General features: G+C 37.1%; 1 protein-coding gene and 1 long non-coding RNA gene across 4 annotated transcripts in view; one reads left to right on the forward strand and one right to left on the reverse strand.

Annotated features, from left to right (window-relative positions):
• CORIN (corin, serine peptidase) overlaps positions 1 to 18589 on the reverse strand; it is a 121799-nt gene that overhangs the window by 34132 nt on the left and 69078 nt on the right. For all 3 annotated transcript variants that reach the window (XM_027717710.2, XM_027717708.2, XM_039385026.1), the window contains exons 7-13: positions 17549 to 17656; positions 15881 to 15991; positions 15196 to 15312; positions 11891 to 11989; positions 7687 to 7918; positions 5644 to 5789; positions 1962 to 2069 (exon numbers count right to left, since the gene is read on the reverse strand). In XM_027717710.2, the coding sequence (XP_027573511.1) occupies positions 1962 to 2069; positions 5644 to 5789; positions 7687 to 7918; positions 11891 to 11989; positions 15196 to 15312; positions 15881 to 15991; positions 17549 to 17656 (921 nt within the window). The remainder of the gene's footprint in view (positions 1 to 1961; positions 2070 to 5643; positions 5790 to 7686; positions 7919 to 11890; positions 11990 to 15195; positions 15313 to 15880; positions 15992 to 17548; positions 17657 to 18589) is intronic.
• On the forward strand, positions 885 to 8213 carry LOC113986191. Its single transcript, XR_003540099.2, has 3 exons — positions 885 to 2060; positions 2523 to 2718; positions 5269 to 8213. It is a non-coding gene; the product is annotated as an uncharacterized LOC113986191 (long non-coding RNA).

Consider the following 18589-nt stretch of genomic DNA (forward strand, 5'->3'; position numbering starts at 1 on the left):
TTGTCCTGCACACATGGAATATGAATGAGTCAGAGTTACTTCTGGAGCTCTACAAGGACTTTTTGTTCTTCAATAACAGTATTACCCCTGGTCAATGTAATGTCACGCTGACAGCAGTAATTTCCTAGCAGATACAGTCTTCCATATTTATAGAAACTGATAAGAATTCTGGTGATTGCTTGTCACATTCTGTCTAGACTGTAGAGACAGAGAGAGGTCCACTCAAGAAATGAATGTTACATATTAGAACAATATTTCAAATGTTAATGTCTAGGAGAAAAAAATTATGCTAAAAGACACATAACAATTAGTTTTCTAAGGAGTTCAAAAGTGGTGGCAACAAAGAATGTTTGTCAGGGAGGACAATTGATTCAAAGGTAAAGAGATGACAAACTCTGAAAGACTCACTCATCACCTCTGACTTTCCTTCGTAATCCAAACGAGGATCACCAAGTATTAAATTGTATTTCAGAGAGCTTTCTTTCTTTCTTTTTACAGAGGGAGGGGAAAGAAAGAAGGAAAGAAGTAAGGAAAGAAGAGAGAGAAAGAGAGAGAGAAAGAGAGAGAGAAAGAGAGAGAGAAAGAAAGAAAAAGAAAGAAAGAGAGAAAGAGAGAGAGAAAGAGAGAGAGAAAGAGAGAGAGAAAGAGAGAGAAAGAGAGAGAGAAAGAGAGAGAGAAAGAAAGAAAAAGAAAGAGAGAGAGAAAGAGAGAGAAAAAGAGAGAGAAAGAAAGAAAGAAAGAAAGAAAAGAAAGAAAGAAAGAAAGAAAGAAAAAGAAAGAAAGAAAGAAAGAAAGAAAAAAGAGAAAGAAAGAAAGAAAGAAAAAAAGAGAAAGAAAGAAAAAGAAAAAAGAAAGAAAGAAAGAAAGAAAGATAGAGGAGAGAGAATACAAGCGTGATTTGGAAACTCCCGGAGACTGAGAACACATCACACCTTAGTGATAAATAACCCCTTGATTACTGCAAACATTAAAACAACCTGCTTTTAGAAGATAAGCACTCCATGGAGCTGACAAGCTTGAATTTTAGCCTAGTTTCAGCTTTCTGGTTTTGGATTTGATTTTATCTTATTTTTGTGCATCTGAGTAGAAACTTTCTTACTGCCATAGTTTTGTTTCTCATATAAACTGTGCTATCATCTTAACCCGCTCTCTGTTAAAGAAAAAAAACAGCTTGTGCACCTTAGCCCTGCTCTGCTGGAATGTTTTTCAATCTTTACTTATATGCACATCTCTTCTCTAAATCCTTAGCGATGCATAATTATTCTCTTTGCCCCTAGAGATACCAGGTGTGCATGTAGACCTCCATGGAGGCTACCCTTTAGTCACATAAAGAAACAGTTTAAACTGCTTTTTCCCTCTCAAAATTCTCCTGCCAGCATGTGCAAGGATACACAGTGACCAAGAGATTTGTTGATTATTCTCAAGCTCAATACATCCCCTTTGGTTAAAAGTCAAAAGCTTCTCTACTCTAAGTAAACTCAGAAACATATTGGGGAATAAACTTTGTGGTTCTGTGCTTGCACTTAGAGCTTGAAGTTGATCAATCTGAAAAAACATGTAATTCTTGACCTTGCAGTACAGAGTCCACTTCAGCAACACAGACCTTTTGTTGATACATCATAGCGAAAACATTGTCATGTATAAATTTGAAACTACATTTATGGATTCAAGATTTAATCTGCCAGGGAGTTATCAGTAGAATCTCCAGCAATGTTAAAAGAATTAAATCTGCAGAATGTTTTTAGCTTGATTATTGAAGGAATACTCAAACATCCTGGAATATGGTTAGCAGAATCTGAATTATCAAATATCGTTAAGTTGTATTCACATTGATCAAGAAGGATTCTTGTTAAAGTATTTTTACTGAAACTGTCTTAAAAAAAAACAACACTGAAGGAAAAACAAAACTCATTTTCTAATGCTGCAGCTACCCTCCATTCCAACTCGTTAAATTTATTTACCACAGCTGTCCTCATCGCTATCATCCTCACAGTCAGCTTGACCATCACATCTCCTGGATGCCAGGACACACCTCCCAGAACGGCACTTGAAGTGACTGGGTGAGCATTCTGTCAATGACAAGAAACAGGGAGAAACAATTCTCTATAAGCTCAAGTTTAATCATGACATGGGCACTTATCACTGTGGCTGTTTTGGAAGGGTAAATGAAAAAAAAAGCTTGTGCGATACTAGACTGGAACTATGTAGCAAACAAGACACTTAATGATTGAGCTGTGAATGGGATGGAACAATGTGTTGCAGAGCTCTCCCTCACATGCTGCCCTCTGTCAGATTTCACTGCTTTGACAAATAACTGGCATACAACATTTAGGTTGAGAGTATGGATTTTCTAGCCGCTCTTCTCACTACTGTGGTGTTTTGAGATGCATCGAAATGAATATAAGAAATATATAAAGACATATCCTCAGGATAAAAAAAAATTGACAATTTCATGTTTATTCAAATTAATAAAACCACCTATAAATATCCACTAATTAACCCTTGCTTGTGCCTCATCTTAGAGTACCATTCTGGGACAAGAGAGCAGAAGAGAGCTGGAAGATCTTTAAGGAAGTCTTCCACTGAGTGCAAGAGCTAGCAATCCCCAGGAGCAAGAAATCCATCAAGGAAGGCAAGAGACTGGCATGGCTGAGTAGGGAACTGCTGGTCAAACTAAAGGAAAAGAAGCAAATGCACAGGCAGTGGAAACAAGGACAGGTAACTTAGAAAGAATATAGAGATGAAGTTATGCTGTGTGGGGATGGGGAGAGGAAGGCCAAGGTGAAGCTGGAACTGAACCTGGCAAGGTATGCAAAGAATAACAGAAAGAGCTTCTACAGGTATGTTAACCAGAAAAGGTCAAAGAAGGTGTAACCTCCCACAGTAAACAATGCTGATAAACTGTTAACAATGGATGAAGAGAAGGATGAAGTTGTCGAGTACTTACTCGACAACTTTTTTGCCTCAGTCTTCAATGGTAACCTCTCCTTGCACACCTCTCAAGTAGAGGGACAGCAAGATGAGGATGGGGCAGAAAAATGCTTCCAAATCTAAGTAAAGATCAGGTTCATGATGACCTGAGAAATGTACCTAAGTCTATGGGACCCGATGAGATATATCCCAGAGTTCTGAGGGAACTGGCTGATATAGTTGCCAAGCCACTTTTCATGACATTAGAAAAGTCTTAGCAGTCAGGTGAAGCTTGAGGTACCTATCTTTAAAATGGGTAGAAAGAGGACCCTGACCTGCCAGCCTCTCCTCTGTGCCTGGGAAGATCATGGAACAGATTCTCTTAGAAACCATGCTAAGGCACATGGAGGATGAGGTGATTCAAGACACCAGCATGGCTTCACCAAGAACAAGTCCTGCCTGACCAACCTAGTAGCTTTCTACCATGGAGTCATTACATCAGTGGACAAGGGAAGGGTTGCAGATGTTATTTATCTGGACTTGTGTAAAGCCTTTGACACGGTCTCCTAAAACATCCTCCTCTCTAAATTCAAGAGAGATGGATTTGGTGGGTAGACTGTTAGGTAGTTAAGGAACTGGTTGAACAGTCACATCCAGAGGGCAGTGGGCAATGGCTCAGAGTCCCAATGGATATCAGTGACAAGTGGTATCCCTCAGGGGTCCTTACTAGGACCAGTGTTATTTAATATCCTCACTAATGACATGGATGAAAAGAGTAAGTGCACCCTCAGCAAGTTTTCAGATGACACAACACTGAGTGGTGCAGTTGACAGACCTCAAGGATGGGATGCCACCCAGAGGAACCCAGACAAGCTTGAGAAGCGGGTCCATGGGAATCTCATGAAGTTTAAGAAGACCAAGTACAAAGTGCTGCACCTGGGTCAGGGCAACCCCCAGTATCAACACAGGCTGGAGGATGAATGGATTGAGAGCAGCCCTGCCTAGAAGGACTTGGGGGTGCTGGTGGATGAGAGGCTGGACGTGACCCAGCAATGTGCACTTGCAGCCCAGAAAGCCAATTGTATCCTGGGCTGCATCCAAAGCAGTGTGGGCAGGAGGTCGAGGGAGATGATTCTTCTCCTCTACTCTGCTTTTGTGAGACCCCACCTGCAGTGCTGCATCCAGCTCTGGGTCCCCAGTACAGGAGGGACATTGAGCTGCTGGAGAAAGTCCAGAGGAGGGCCACCAGGTTGATCAGAGGGATGGACCACCTCTCCTGTGAGGAAAGCTGAGAGAATTGGGATTGTTCAGCCTGGAAAAGAGAAGGCCTTGGGGTGACCTAATTGCAGCCTTCAGTACCTGAAGAGAGCCTTCAAGAAAGATGGAGAGGAATGTTTTACAAGGGTATGTAGTGACAGAACAAGAGGGAATGGCTTCAAACTGAGAGTAGCTTTAGATTAGATATTAGGAAGAAATTCACTACTGTGAGGGTGTTGAGACACTGCAACAGGTTGCCCAGAGAACCTGGAGAGGTCTGATCCCTGTAAGTGTTCAAGACCAGGTTGGATGGGGCTCTGAGCAACCTGGTCTAGTGGAAGACATCTCTGCCCATGGCAGGGGGGGGGTTAACTAGATGATCCCTTCTGGCACTAGGTCCCCCCCAACCCAAGTTATTCTGTATTTCTATGATTCTATGAAAAAGCTTTATTTAGGCGGTTTTGATAAACCCACTCATTTTTTCACATCATGCATGTAACTGACTTTGATGTACAACCTCCATCATATGTTGCCTTCTTTTTTTCCTTCCTGAAAAATCCCTCAGATGTAGTTCCTTGGGTAAATTTTAACATTCAATAAACAGTTGTATCAGAAATGTCATCAGTTAAACTGGGAGCCTTAGAAAATTACATTCTAATGATTAAAGGTATGTGAACTTTACTGCCAACATTTAAGAATAGTTCATTATGAAAATAACTGAGTTTATAATGCCTATTGTCTTGGCCAGTGGTATTCTTGGATTCAACACCAACTGGAAGAGAAGTTAAGGAATTCAGCACATTGTAATAACTCTGTTATTTACTGCTTAAGTTGGAAAATCACTTATACATCATAATCACAAACATTTTAAATGTTCTCAGACGCTTAATTTCTTTTGTTACATGTGCTTTTCCACAAAATATTTACACTTCCCACGAAAGACTTTCTAACCAACACTGGTAGTCAGTAGAATGCAGGCATAGAAGAAGCATAAAATTCTCGTAGTAAGTGAACCCAAAAGAACTTCGATAAGACCTCTGAATTAATTAGACCTTTTCTCAAAGAATACTAACTCCTCCTCCTTTTTCTTTGATTGTCCAGGAATATCTGTTTTGGAGCTAAGATTGGCAACAACAGTGAATCAGCTTTTTAGAGACTGTCAAGGGTCTACCTCCTGCTTAGAAAAACATTATTAGATCATCTAAGAAGATAAAAAATTGAAATATTATAACAAGCAAGCAGTTGCTGTGCTGGCAGCAAATCTCAAAACATTGACTTTCACAGATCGAGGGTAATTGAACCTTCCTTCAAACAGACTTATGAAAATTTCCTCTTATCTGCAAACTTCAGGTATTCAAATTCCATGAAACTCAGTTAGGAATAATTTCCACAGTTTAAATATTATAATTAAAAAGAAGGTATGAACTTGGGAACCTATTTAAAACTTTAATTTGCTGTTATATGTATAGGAGATACCTTCTACATCTTCATCTGGTGTTAGACAAGTTTGATTGTCTGAGTTCTCATCTGGAAACTGAGTGCAGTCTGTATCCTCTGGCCACTGCAGACCTACAATCCCAAGAACAGCCTCGCAGCGTTCCTTAGACTGTACACATAATGTCCTGAGGAGACAAAATGGAATTGCACAAAGTAACTGAGTTAATGTCTTAGAAATTCTGAGATACTCTAAGTTAATAATCCCTAGCAAGGGAATTTTAGGACACGCATTGCAATTTTCAGTACACTTTTCTTTCAATGCAGTAAATGTTAATTGATAAATACTGTCAAGGTAGGCCCAATAAAAGAGGCAGAAATACAGTATGAGAAGGCTCTAGCAGCCAGTAGCTCAAAGAGCTCTGCCTGCTGCTCAGGTTTATTAGCTCTCCTAATCTGCAACAATTGCTGCTACCAAAGCACAAGATTTACAGAACACAGTCTCTTTTGAACAAATACAGGCTCTAAAAAGTACAGTGATGTTACTCGATGAGGATGGTAGAATCTGACAAGTAAAAAAAATAAGTTAGTCAGTAATTCAGAATGATGTGGCACTCCTAATTTAGAAAGGCAAACATGCATTAAAATGTCAGCTGTCAATAGCAATTAGACAGAACTTTTCACAGTCATGTACTAATGTAAGGAACTATTACAAATGCTAGTGTTCCAAATAAATTAATTGATTCTATGTTTAAATACCCTTTATAGTGGTGCAAACACACAGAAATGGAAAATGCTTCATACAAAGCTCACAATATCCTTCTAGTCAACTTGTCCAACACTAGAGTCAGCAGGTTCACAGTGCACTGACTAAAGAACTGGATGAAGGGCAGAGCTCAAAGAGCCCTAGTGCAAAGTGCTACATCTGACTGGTGACTAGTCACCAGTGCTGTTCCTTTGCATTAAATTTTGGGGACAGTCCTGCTCAATATAGCAGGTCTGGATACAGTAGTTTAAAGCACCATCAGCAAGATGCTGATGATACCAAAGCAGGAGGTGCTGTTGACTCTCTTGAGGGACAAGAGGCCTTGCAGAGAGATCTAGATAAATTGGAGCATTGGTCCATCATCAAGGCCATGAAATTTAACAAGAACAAATGCCAGATTCTGCACCTAGGATGGAGTAATGCTGGACACAAACTGGAGAGCAGCCCTGCAGAAAGAGTGCTGGTCAGCAGCAGATTCAGTGTGAGTCAGCAGCATGCCCAGGCAGCCAACAGGGCAAACCATGTCCTGGGGCACATCAAACGCAAGTGTTACTAGCCAGTGAAAAGAGGTGATTATCCTGCTGTATTCGGCGTTGTCGCAGCCTCACTTTGCACACTGTGTGGAGCACTGGGCCTCACAATTTAAGAAGGATGTGAAGGTCCCTAAATACACCTCCAGAGGAGAGCAACAAAGCTGGAGAAAGGAATCTCCTATGGGGAGTGGCTGAGGATTTGGCCTTGTCTACTTTGCAGAAAAGCTCTCTACAGCTTCCTGAGGAAGGGACAATGAGATGGAGGTGCTGATCTCTTCTCCCTGGGATACAGTGATAGCACACATGGGAACGGTTCAAAACTGCGCCAAGAGAGGTTTAGACTGGACATTAGGAGGCATTTCTCTACTAAGCGTGGTCAAACCCTGGTATAGGCTTTCTAGAGAGGTGTTCAATGCCCCAAGCCTGTCAGTGTTTAAGAGGCATTCAGATAACACCCTTAATAACACGCTGTAACTTCTGGTCAGTCCTGAAATGGTCAGGCAGTTGGACTAGATGATCATTGTAGGTCTCTTCCAACTTAAATAGTCTAATCTATTCTATATATACATTTTGAAAATAAACTGTCATCTCTTTCCTTTTTCTGAATACTTTTGATGCTAAACAAACACATGTAATGAACTGCATTTAATAATCATAAAATACAGTTCTCTGTCATTTGCTACAGAATTCCAAACCAAAATTTCTGGCGTTTTCAGTGGAAGCATAAAACTGCAAAAGGCTAATAGACAGACAAAGTCAAGAATTAAATGAAGTATAGTATAGTACCTGCAAGGTGGGATCCGCTGATTTGTGTGAGGGTCACATTTTGGTACTAAGATTGTGCAGGCAAAAAACATCAGGTACTTGTAGCAGTTGGTCTGAACCAAGGCTGGGAAAAGAGAAGACTCCCAGCTGATAGAGGCTTCCTTCTGCGTCCTGTGGCCCAGGTAGTTTGGGTAGTAAGTATAGTTGTAGGGCAAGTTCATACAAAGTTCCAGAGTAATTGGTTCACACTGACCTGTTGCAGAAAGAAAACAAACAAAACCACAAATGGCGTGAGATTCAATTAAATACAGCAGAAATAATTAAATACGTATTTAACAAATTCATTAGTCAAGGAATTTCCTCCTAAGCATGAGAAACAAGTTCCAGAGCTCAAGACCCCATATGAGTTCTCATGCCAGTAAAGGTGGGTTTGACTTCTGCCTACCTCACAAAACTATTGAGACTGATATTTCCTTATTAATATGCATTAATTTCCTGAACAATGTCTTAACTTGAATGTGGTACAATAAACCATCCTTTAAAACAGATTTCTTCTTTTCAAATCAAAAAGATCAATAATCTTTTCTGATTATTTTTGAGAGTTCCTGTACTTTATAGCAACACACTTCCTACTGGTGTACTTACAATGCTACCATAACACACCTCATCTTGACAGTGCAATTAACAAAATTATGAAGACAGATATCATTGGACATTTGGGTTGGAAAGGATCTCATGAAGTTTCTAGTCCAATGTCCTGCTCAAAGCTTGGTCAGCTCTGAGGACTAATAAGCTTTCTCAAGGCTTTATTCAGTCAGGTCTTGAAAAAATCTCCAGTGACAGAGACTGCACAATATCTCTGGATAGAAAACAGAATATAGAATTTGTTTTTTAATTTTATTTTTTGCATACTAAGATCTGAAGGAAGAATGGAGACAACTAGGTTATGTATTGCACAAGCACTAAGCAAGAGACAGTCTACATGCTAATAATTTAATTCAGATAAGACATCGTTAATAATAAAGAGAATGATAAGCAAGGGCAAAATGAATGCAACAGCTACAGGTCTATATGATTATAGAGACTATAGCTATATACAAAAATTGTCCAACTTATAGGGGTTTATCCCAACAAATACTGAACTGATCTAGTATTATGGATTTGAAAAATTGCACAGCTTTTGTATTTCTTCTCAAATTGGAAGTCAGAAATGTAATTTTTCAATTTTCCACCACAACAGAAAACTACAGAATTTCACTTCAATTCAGACTGAAATTCATCTTCTGATTTAGCAATGAGATCAATCTGAAAATATTTAAATTTATTTAGTCTGGATATATGAGAAAATTTTCCATGAAAAATTGTACAATTCAAAAGTGATTTTTTATCTAAAGACTGCAAATATTTTACTATTCTGGAAGAAAATATAACTTAACATGATTAATATACTCTGCCAGCCAGTTGCTAGCATCAGTTGCCAGCACAGTGTGGCAACTGTGTCGTCCCATAGCAGGATCTTTGAGAGGAAGTTAAGAGAAGATCCAACAGTCAATTATTCAGCTGATCAGCAGAACTGTCCACTCTTTCTTGGTCTTGTATTTCCTTTTTTAACTTCTTTTACTGTTACTTCTAATCTGATGATCACAAAGCTCATTTTATGTACAGCTTTTCCTCTCTGCTAAATCCTTGCATACCACCAATACTGAACTATTTCTGCTGTCTCAAATGCCTCAGTTGCATCTTTGGGGTATATGAGGCTCAGTGACTTCAATTCTCCTCACATTACTGCCACTTCCTTTTCTTCGCAATGAAGCAAACCCAAGACATCACCAAATAGATTACGCCTGTATTTAATACCTTTCTGTGTTTATTATTAACTCGCTGTATCTATCAAATAGGAATTAGTTCCAAACATAGTAACAGAAGTGAATGGGATGTTTCAGAAAATTACAGATTGGCTGAGGTTGGAAGGGGCCTCTACAGGCTAACCCCCCTTGCTCAAGCACGGCCAAATAGAACAAGTTGTGCAGAATTATGTCCAGGCAGCTTTTGCCTGTCTTCAAGAATGGACTCTCTACAGCCACTCTGGGCAACCTGTGTTCAGTCAGACTCACAGTAAAAAAAAGTGTTTATGGTCAGAGATTCATTATGTTTTATTTTGTGCCAATAGCCTCTGATCTTGTCACTGAGTCCCAAAATAGCCTGGCTCTGTCTTCTTTACACTCTCCCTTCAAATATTTGTTCCGTTATCCTAAATATGTTGTAAATGCATTATAATGCCAGCCTAAACTGATCAGATATTATCATACACGGAGAACATCCATCGTATTCAACACTGTGAAATGTGGCCATGCTTTGGAATTTTCCAATCAAATATTTATTTGGACCACCAAGTACTGGTTTGTCAAAACTGAAATTTTCCATGAGAACTCTCACTTCTTACCAAAGATGAAATAACTCAAAATGCGAAGAAAAAAATAATATGAAAAAAGACAATAGTTCTTCTAGATGTTATGCAAGAAAAATCTCTCTCAAATTGTCTTGCTGTTCCATTGTATATAAACAATTAAATATTCACTAGACCAGCAAGGGAGAAAGACAGATGATTCAAAAGACTAATTATTTGTTATTCCCGTTAAGAATTACAGAGAGTTGCCCATAAAGTCTTGAGGAAACCTCTACACTAAAAAGCTTTTGGCTTTCCCATGATATGGAGTAGGAACATTGTTTTGGAATTCAAATATCAAATGTCAAAAATCATAGAATCATAGAGTGGTTTGGGCTGGAAGGGACCTTGAAGATCATCTTTAAGGGGAGATCATCCTTAAGGGGAGATCTTATTGCCCTTAACAGCTACCTAATGGGAAGGTGTCAAGCAGACGGAACCAGACTCTCAGAAGTGTGAAGGGATAGGATGAGAGGCAAGACATAAGTTGTGACACAGAGAATTTCAGTTACTTATATGGAAAATAGACTTTAATGACGAGAGTGGCATAACACTGAAACAGATCTCTCAGAATGACTCTGTAGTCTCTGACCTTAAGGATGCTCAAAGATCAGCAGCAAAAGTCATGGGCCACATGATTCAATTGGCACTGATTTGATGAGAAGTTTTAGCTAGCTGACCAAAGGTGTAGCCTAAATTCCTTCTAATGCTAAACATGGTACTTAAGATTGTTCCCTTACAAAAACTTAGGCAAAGCATTGAAAGAAGTACATGTAAAGCATTTATTCTTTATAAAGTATCTTATATCTTTACTTCAGCAGCATCTGAAGACACCAGCATGAATGGTGCCTGTCTCAAACAAACACTTGTAGGTGATAGTCACAGCTCTACAGAGACTATGGAGTTTGGACTAGTTGACCTTCCCACATTCATTCCATCCTAAATGGAATAACATTATCCACACAAGTTACCATATAGTACCAGACCATACCTTGCAGAGATAATCTCAGCACAAAGCAATCACAGCTATACATTCGTATATAAGTGAAGCCAAGCCTGCCCATGTGCCAAGGTGACCTGAACTGATGTGACTGTGTTAACACAACACTAAGTTTTAATTAATTCTGAATAATTTTGAATATAGTTCTGCCCCAGTTTCAAACCTAGACAAATAAACTTCCATTACTTGTTCACATTGCTGCACTGCACAAGTGGAAAGACAGCTATTCAGAAGCAAGTGCACAGTTAGTACAGGAGCCTTGCGTGGAGTGGTATAGTAGAGGACATAGATATAAGGATACATAGAGTTGAAGACCCTGATACTCTACGACAGGTACTGATCAGAGGAACAATTTGTTTTGTCAGTTTGAATATCAAAATGACTCCTTCATAAAGGGGCTAAAATTCTCCAGGCTACTAAATACAGCAACATGTGGCTTTTTTTATATTTTGAAAATAAACCGGTAGGTTCTGCTTTACACTTACACTGTGTTGTTTACTTTATGTAAGCACTGAATGTCATTAAATGCTAAGAAAAAATGCAAATGCAAACATTCATTAAAAACATATAAAAATTCACAGAAGGAAAAAACCTCCATGTCAAATATATGTACTTATGATGATGCTTTTGTTTCTACATTGCCCCTTTCAAAACTTAATCACTGCACGCACACATTAGCCAGTAAATTAAAGTATTACTCACTGTGTCCTACCCTGCATCCTCATTATAATCTAAAACATCCTAAAACAGTGACATTATGAAGCACATGACCTACTTACTGCAGTTTGCCTGGTTGTTTCTCATCTCACAGAAAGAAGCTTCACAGGGATCAGGACAGGAAGAACACCTCTGGTCTCCCTCCTGACAGAGGGTTTGATCTGAGGGAAACAAATTTATTGTTCAAATTATTTACCAGACCAATAAAAATGACTGAAGTGTAGTGGTGAGAAAATACACTGTTTATGTAACAATTAAGTATTTCCTTTACATAGGTGAATAAGTATTTCAAGTGTAGTAAGGATGTGTTGTAGGAAGAAAGTTGTGCGCTACTGTCCAGATTTCACCTTTCTTTACCCCTATGTTCAATGTAAGAATTTATATCCCAGTTTCTGAATAAGAGATATAGGTTTCTGAAAGACATTTACCATAACCCTCTAACAGAGTATGAAAAGTCAGATAAATCATGTTTTTAAAAGAACAATAAGTCCTAGCTGAAAGAGAATACTCTCTGAGAATTATTCTTCAATGCCATTCAGTTGATCTGCTTCTCATTTTCTAATTTTGTTTTGCTTGACAGTACAAGACATCCTGAAGAAAGATCATCAGAGCTGAAGCTTTATTGTCCTTCTTTGACTGGTTAAAAAACAAAAAACAAAAAGAAACCCAAAAAAGCCTATGGTCCTAAAGGTGATATCCAGAATAACTAAACCCAGCATTTTATCAAAAGTTTCTGAGCATGCTATCTGGGTAGTTAGTTTATGTGATAAATCCTTGGACTTTTCTCTTTCTTATAGTGAGGCTAGCTCCTTTTCAAACCATTAAATTCTGTCTTTCATGTGCAAAATCAGTCATTTAATCTACTATTCTGTACAGAAAGACTGAATATATGGTATTTTACCATCTCATCCTGTTTGAAATGGTCTATCTCCACTATTGCTCAGAGTTTATATTGCACTACTGCCCATGAACATTAATCATTCAGTTATGACATCCTGACACTGGGCATACAGAAGATGCTTAAGAAATACCTTATTTCAATGACCTTGATAACAACCTTTTCAAAGAACTGATGACGTAACCATATCTACTCATAATTATGTGGATTTAGTTCCCTTCATCCACGTAATATATTGAAGCAATGAAGGCAATTTGTTTGCCATAGCAATCGACTGTCTTATTTTACAGGTGCATCTGATTGCAAAATGGAACTTGAAAGGTAGGCAAAGCCACCTGACTTCTAAAGCTATCCCAAATATTTACATTAAAATTATTTTTTAAAGTTTGCTCCAACTTCTTCTTATCCCACAATGGAAGAGCTTCTCAATTCTTTAAAAATTCATGTGCCACAATGTAGATTTTTTTGATCCTAGCAAAGACAATGCTGAATTTCTGTAAACAAACTCTACTCTGTCTTTTGAATGGATCACAGAACCAGCCGTGAATACATCCATATTGGGTTTCTATTGTCACAAAATGAATGAGAGCAGTACTCTTCACAGATGCTATACCTTAGATTTCCTTAGGGTATGTAGTGAAGGAGAACACTTTTCTTATTCAGATATAGACAAAGCAATGGCCATTTGTAATCTCTATGTGTATACACTTGTACTAGGACACAAGGTCCCTGTATCCTTACATAAGCAAGTGGCAAGTCACTGCACCTTGACCTCAGATTTCTATGCAGATTTCACATATTTACTGTGTTTGTAACAAAACCAATACTCCAGATCACTTTAGCCCTTACTTCACTGACTCTGCTAGGCATATCTAAATTTTTTTTTTTATTTGTAGAGCAGAGAAGTAGTAAGTGTATTTGTAGTAACTGTACGTCCTATTATATTTTCTGAAGTTGCTGAAAACAACAAAATACGTAAGAAATACAATAGTAAGCAAGTTAAGCACAAGAATTCTGTCTTCCTTTTACACAGACTTTGCAAGGAACTAAAGGTGATAAAGTCCAAAGTCTGACAAGATATTCCCATGCAAATTAGGATGGATGGAATATGGTTGCATAAAGAATTTTGCCCTACACAATACTGCAAAATATTGAATCTTTTAATCTATACCTGTTCATCTTAGCAAAAGAAGATTTTTAAACATTCTTCAACATTAACAGGAGAAAAAAAGCAGTGAAAACAAAAGACACCACTGACTTCTAGCCCAGATTATGCAAGAGAAATGGAGGATCAAAGAATTCATAGTGTAAGCCTCAGACTTGACGTTGAGAAAGATGAAGAATAAAAACTGAACATTTTGTGAAAGTGCACAGTCAGAACGGAGGACAAAACTTGGTCCTGAGTTTTTAGACTGCCACAGTCAGAACTGAAACAAATTTCATGCAAGACTTTTTTACAATGTCAACATTAATAGCAAAGAAAAATAACTACATTATTTTCTGTGTTTCAACTTCTCATGTATTTTTTGGAATGGAGATGTTTAAAGTGGAGTAGGAAGATCTCAAGAACTTTATATGAACAGAGGAGACTGAGCAGAAATTCTTAGTCAAGATTTCTTCTAAACTGGTTTCCTAAAGAAATGAAGCTTATATAATCACATTGTATATTTATCTTATGAAAATAGGCCTGTTCTGCTCTAATAAGTTTTAAGTAGTTTGCCCTATTAACACTATATTTGACAGCACTAGCTTTCTAAATAGAGTTAATATTTTAATTTCTTTCAAATAAGATTCATAAGAGAAAAACTAATAATTCTTGCACTGAAGGAAAGGCTGCAATCTGAACCTATACCTCACCAAAAGTAAGATCATTACATTTGAAAAATAACTTCAAATGCTGAAATACATCATAACATGACAATATTTATTTCTGAGTGTCTTTTGGAAACCATGTTCTGGGGCTCAAGAAATTGTGTGGTTTCTTCTTCTCTCGTACAGTCCATCATAAGACAGTTATCAAGTAGCTGCAAAAACTTACATTCTCATATATTTTCCCTTAGTAACACTAAATCATTAGTTTACTTATGGAAACATCCTTTCTCTGATTCCCAAGTTATGACAAAAAAAGGATTTTAATGAGAAAATTCCTCCTCAAATGACACCAATTCCTGTGACAATAGATTCTGACTGCTCCAGACAATGTGAAATGCATTATTTCAAGTAACAACTGATTATGTTAGATAACTAAATACTATGCTAAATATCACCTCCATTTCTTTAACTTTTTATATTTTTAAGTACTAACAAAAGTCTGCTTACAAATTCCTGTGTGAAAGCAGACACCAATCAGCCTTAGCACGTTATTCGAAAGGCAAAGAAATTTGTCAGACAGCTTTAGCTAAAGACGCTTCAGAGCACAGAAGTCAATGGCAGGTTTGGTAAGAAAAGTAAAATGAGGCATATCCTTACTTTCATTGCAGTTTTCTTCATCACTTCCATCTTTACAATCATTATCTCCATCACACTGGAATGCACTAGGAATGCACTGCCCATTTCTGCACTCCACGAGACCCTGGCTGTCACATGCTAGAGATAAAAAAAATAAAAAAAGACAATATTCTTATCAACTTCGGTTAATGAAGGTCTGCATTATTTTTGAACATCATCCTAAAGTTATTTTAGAAGGAGCTGATAACACTGCTCAGCATTGAACATCAGGAGATATTTTTCATTATGTTTTCAATACCCGATATCTGTGCTGATATTTAACTACAGAGACTGAAACTATATGTCAGGTATTAGCAACAGACTTATATGAAGGCTTAGCTTTTCAAAAAAAAAAAAGAAAACAACATAATTTTTACTCATCTAATGGGAACATTAAAATTAACAAAAAGCTAAATCTGTAATTAACAAGAAGCTGAAACACAAAGCAGTGTATTTCTCAACAATGGCAACAAATGTTTAATTTGCTGCAGCTGTCTACCAGAATGAACATTTGTCAAGTGTGAACTTCTGAAATCAAATAAGCTTATAGTTTTGCCTCACAAATAATTGCACTACTTATCCTAATTTTTTTAATTTAATTTTAATTTAAATATTTTTTTTAATTTTTAAAGAAAGAAAAGATAATTTAGAGATTAAGGGAACTTACAGCAATTTATCTCATCTGATTTGTCTATACAGTCATGGTCACCATCACATACCCAATCAGCTGTTATACATCTTCCATCTCCACACTGATGATGTGTTACCGGATTACAATCTACATAAAATGCAAATTTGAAGGAAAAAAGGATGCAAAGTTACCATTTGTGTATTTTATATTACTGATCAATTGCTCTATGCCTATTAGTTAATCATTCTTATTAAGGAGCCATTTTGCATTAGTAAATTACATCTTCCATACCTGCAGATTTTTTTGCAGATGGTAGTTATATATGTTCTGAATTCTACTGCCTACAGAGATAGCGATGCACTCCTTCCATCTCTCAGGTGCACAGCTGTTACCATTTGCAAATAAGGTTTTAAAATTTGTTAAGCACGTTAAAGGATCTTCTGGTTTATCATCTAATGGAATGATTTTCAGTTAGCCAACATTTTCAGCTGACATCAGAGAAAATAATTCTGTACATTTACCTTTTTACTAAAGAAAATTTATTAAAGAAAATAAATTCTTGACTTCAGAAACTTTGTCTCTTGCAGCCACTTGGAATTTTCCATAAGAATTACTTACGAAGAAATTACTCCGATCTTTATCTTAGTCTTTCTATCTGAATGCACAAATAAAGAAGAGCATTCTGTTGAGCAGGCTAACTTCACACCAAAATAAATACAGAGCGTAGACACAGTCCAGTCTTCCAAACCTGCTATGAAAACCACTTATAGACTGTACAAAGACTTAGATCTTAAATTTTATATAGAAAAAACTATATCAATATAGGAATTATAAGAGTCAGATTAATGTTTAGAAAATACAAATCATCTTTAAACAAAGATGAGTTATAAAAAAAAAACACCAAACAACCAAAACTGACAAAAGAGTAGTGAAAGATATTAGAGTGTGCTTAATTTGGAGCAGAAGTATAAAACAATTCTCAGGGGGAAAAAAGGTCATTGATTTTTAGTTTTTAAATTCTTTGTATTTTCTTCAGAAAAGCAAAAGGAAAAAGTAAGAAATAATATTTTAACTATTAAATAATTAATTTAGAAAACTTAATTTTATCTCGGGTGTAGGACCAGGAACAAAAGTTAGTAAAAATAAGGCTTTCAAATTTTTCCAGTATTTACATGTGAAGATTATTCTTTTCTATGGCAAAACTTCATTGTTTCTCCTATGACAGTTAGGTTTAGGTAGATAGATAAATATAATGAGTCAGAACATGCAAAGATGATTGAAAACAGAACTTGGAAGAAACAGAATTTAAGAATTTTAAGTTCACTATGAAGCTTATGTAAAAACAGTTCAGCCATAAAACAGTTGGCATCACCGGGGTGTAGCCTCCTATGGTTTCCTTTAATCTCAGTTAAATTCAGTCAAGCTAGCAAGGAAACAAACATAACATCTTTTGGCATTAGTTTAAAACAAACTGAAAATCATAATATTTCTTATAAATACCACTACCTTCAAGATTTGGATTGACCCAGAGCTTTCCTCTAAACCTTTTCAAATTGTATATAGAATTTGTGAGCTGTTTTCACTTTGTCCAAATAGAATAACAGCAGGATTTATTACTCCTGTAGTAGTTTAAGAGAAAAGATGACTGGTTTAGGCAATCGTGATATCTTAAAGACTTTAGAAAAACATGAAACTTTCATTTACCACAGTTTTGTTCATCGCTAAGGTCTCCGCAGTCATCATATCCATCACAAACAAAAGTATAATTTAGGCATTTTCCCGTGTTGCAACGAAATACATCAGTACTGCAGTCTACAAAACAAATTGTTGTAAAATGTTAAAATTACATTGGAACATTCATATAAACTATGAACACTAGAATGTACTGACTAAAATAAGATTAGCTAAAGATACACTACAAAGGTCTGCATTAATACTGGTGTGTATCAGTTTACGAGAATCTAATACGGAAGAACATGAAAAATCAAAGAAATTTTCAGATATTTCTTCTATGTTCCTATTAATTGTCTTTTTGTTTAACCAAGTGCTCTAGTTATGCATATGGACCAAACTGTTTGATTAAATTATACACGTAAAGTTCTCAAGAAAGGTTGTGGGCTTCATCATCTAGATTACTAGGACAGTCTTGAGCACCCAATGTGGCTGACAAATGGAACTGAGGATTCTAACAGCAAAATCAATATTCCTAGACCCTGCTTTTGAGCCTGCCTTTGGTCTTACAGTGGTTTCAAATGAGCTTCACGCTTTACACAGTTTTCAGCTCAGTTTTGGCTTGGTGCCTTCTCATCAAGGAATTCTTATCACTGTCAGCCCTAAATCAGTTTAGGCTTTGTTTTCATGACTGAAGGCTTCGGTAAAGGCCTGACAGATATTCTCTGAGAATATGGAAAATACTTGAATACTCTCAGGTACAATATAAACATGGACTCTATGTTGTAGTTGAGAACGCGGGTAGAAGAGAAATCAGGGTTTGTGGTGTCTGGTCCCATTAGAAAAAACTTTTAATTTCAAAGCACACAGTTGGGAAGTGAGTGACCTAGTTTCACTGCCTTCCTCTAGGCTTCTCCTTGACATGTAGCTTTCCAGGGAGAAAGCCAGGATATAGAACAGCTGAGAATCCTTCCTTCCTACTGAAGCTATGCCACTGGAACCAGGGAAGTCCTCTGTGCTTCTCTCAGCATGTGACTCCTGTGTATATGATTGCACAATGGTCCCACTTTGAAA

Source organism: Pipra filicauda, unplaced genomic scaffold (assembly GCF_003945595.2).
Source record: "Pipra filicauda isolate LSUMZ 115617 unplaced genomic scaffold, ASM394559v2 scaffold116_size3395265_pilon, whole genome shotgun sequence".
In the NCBI taxonomy this organism is placed as follows: Eukaryota; Metazoa; Chordata; class Aves; order Passeriformes; family Pipridae; genus Pipra; species Pipra filicauda.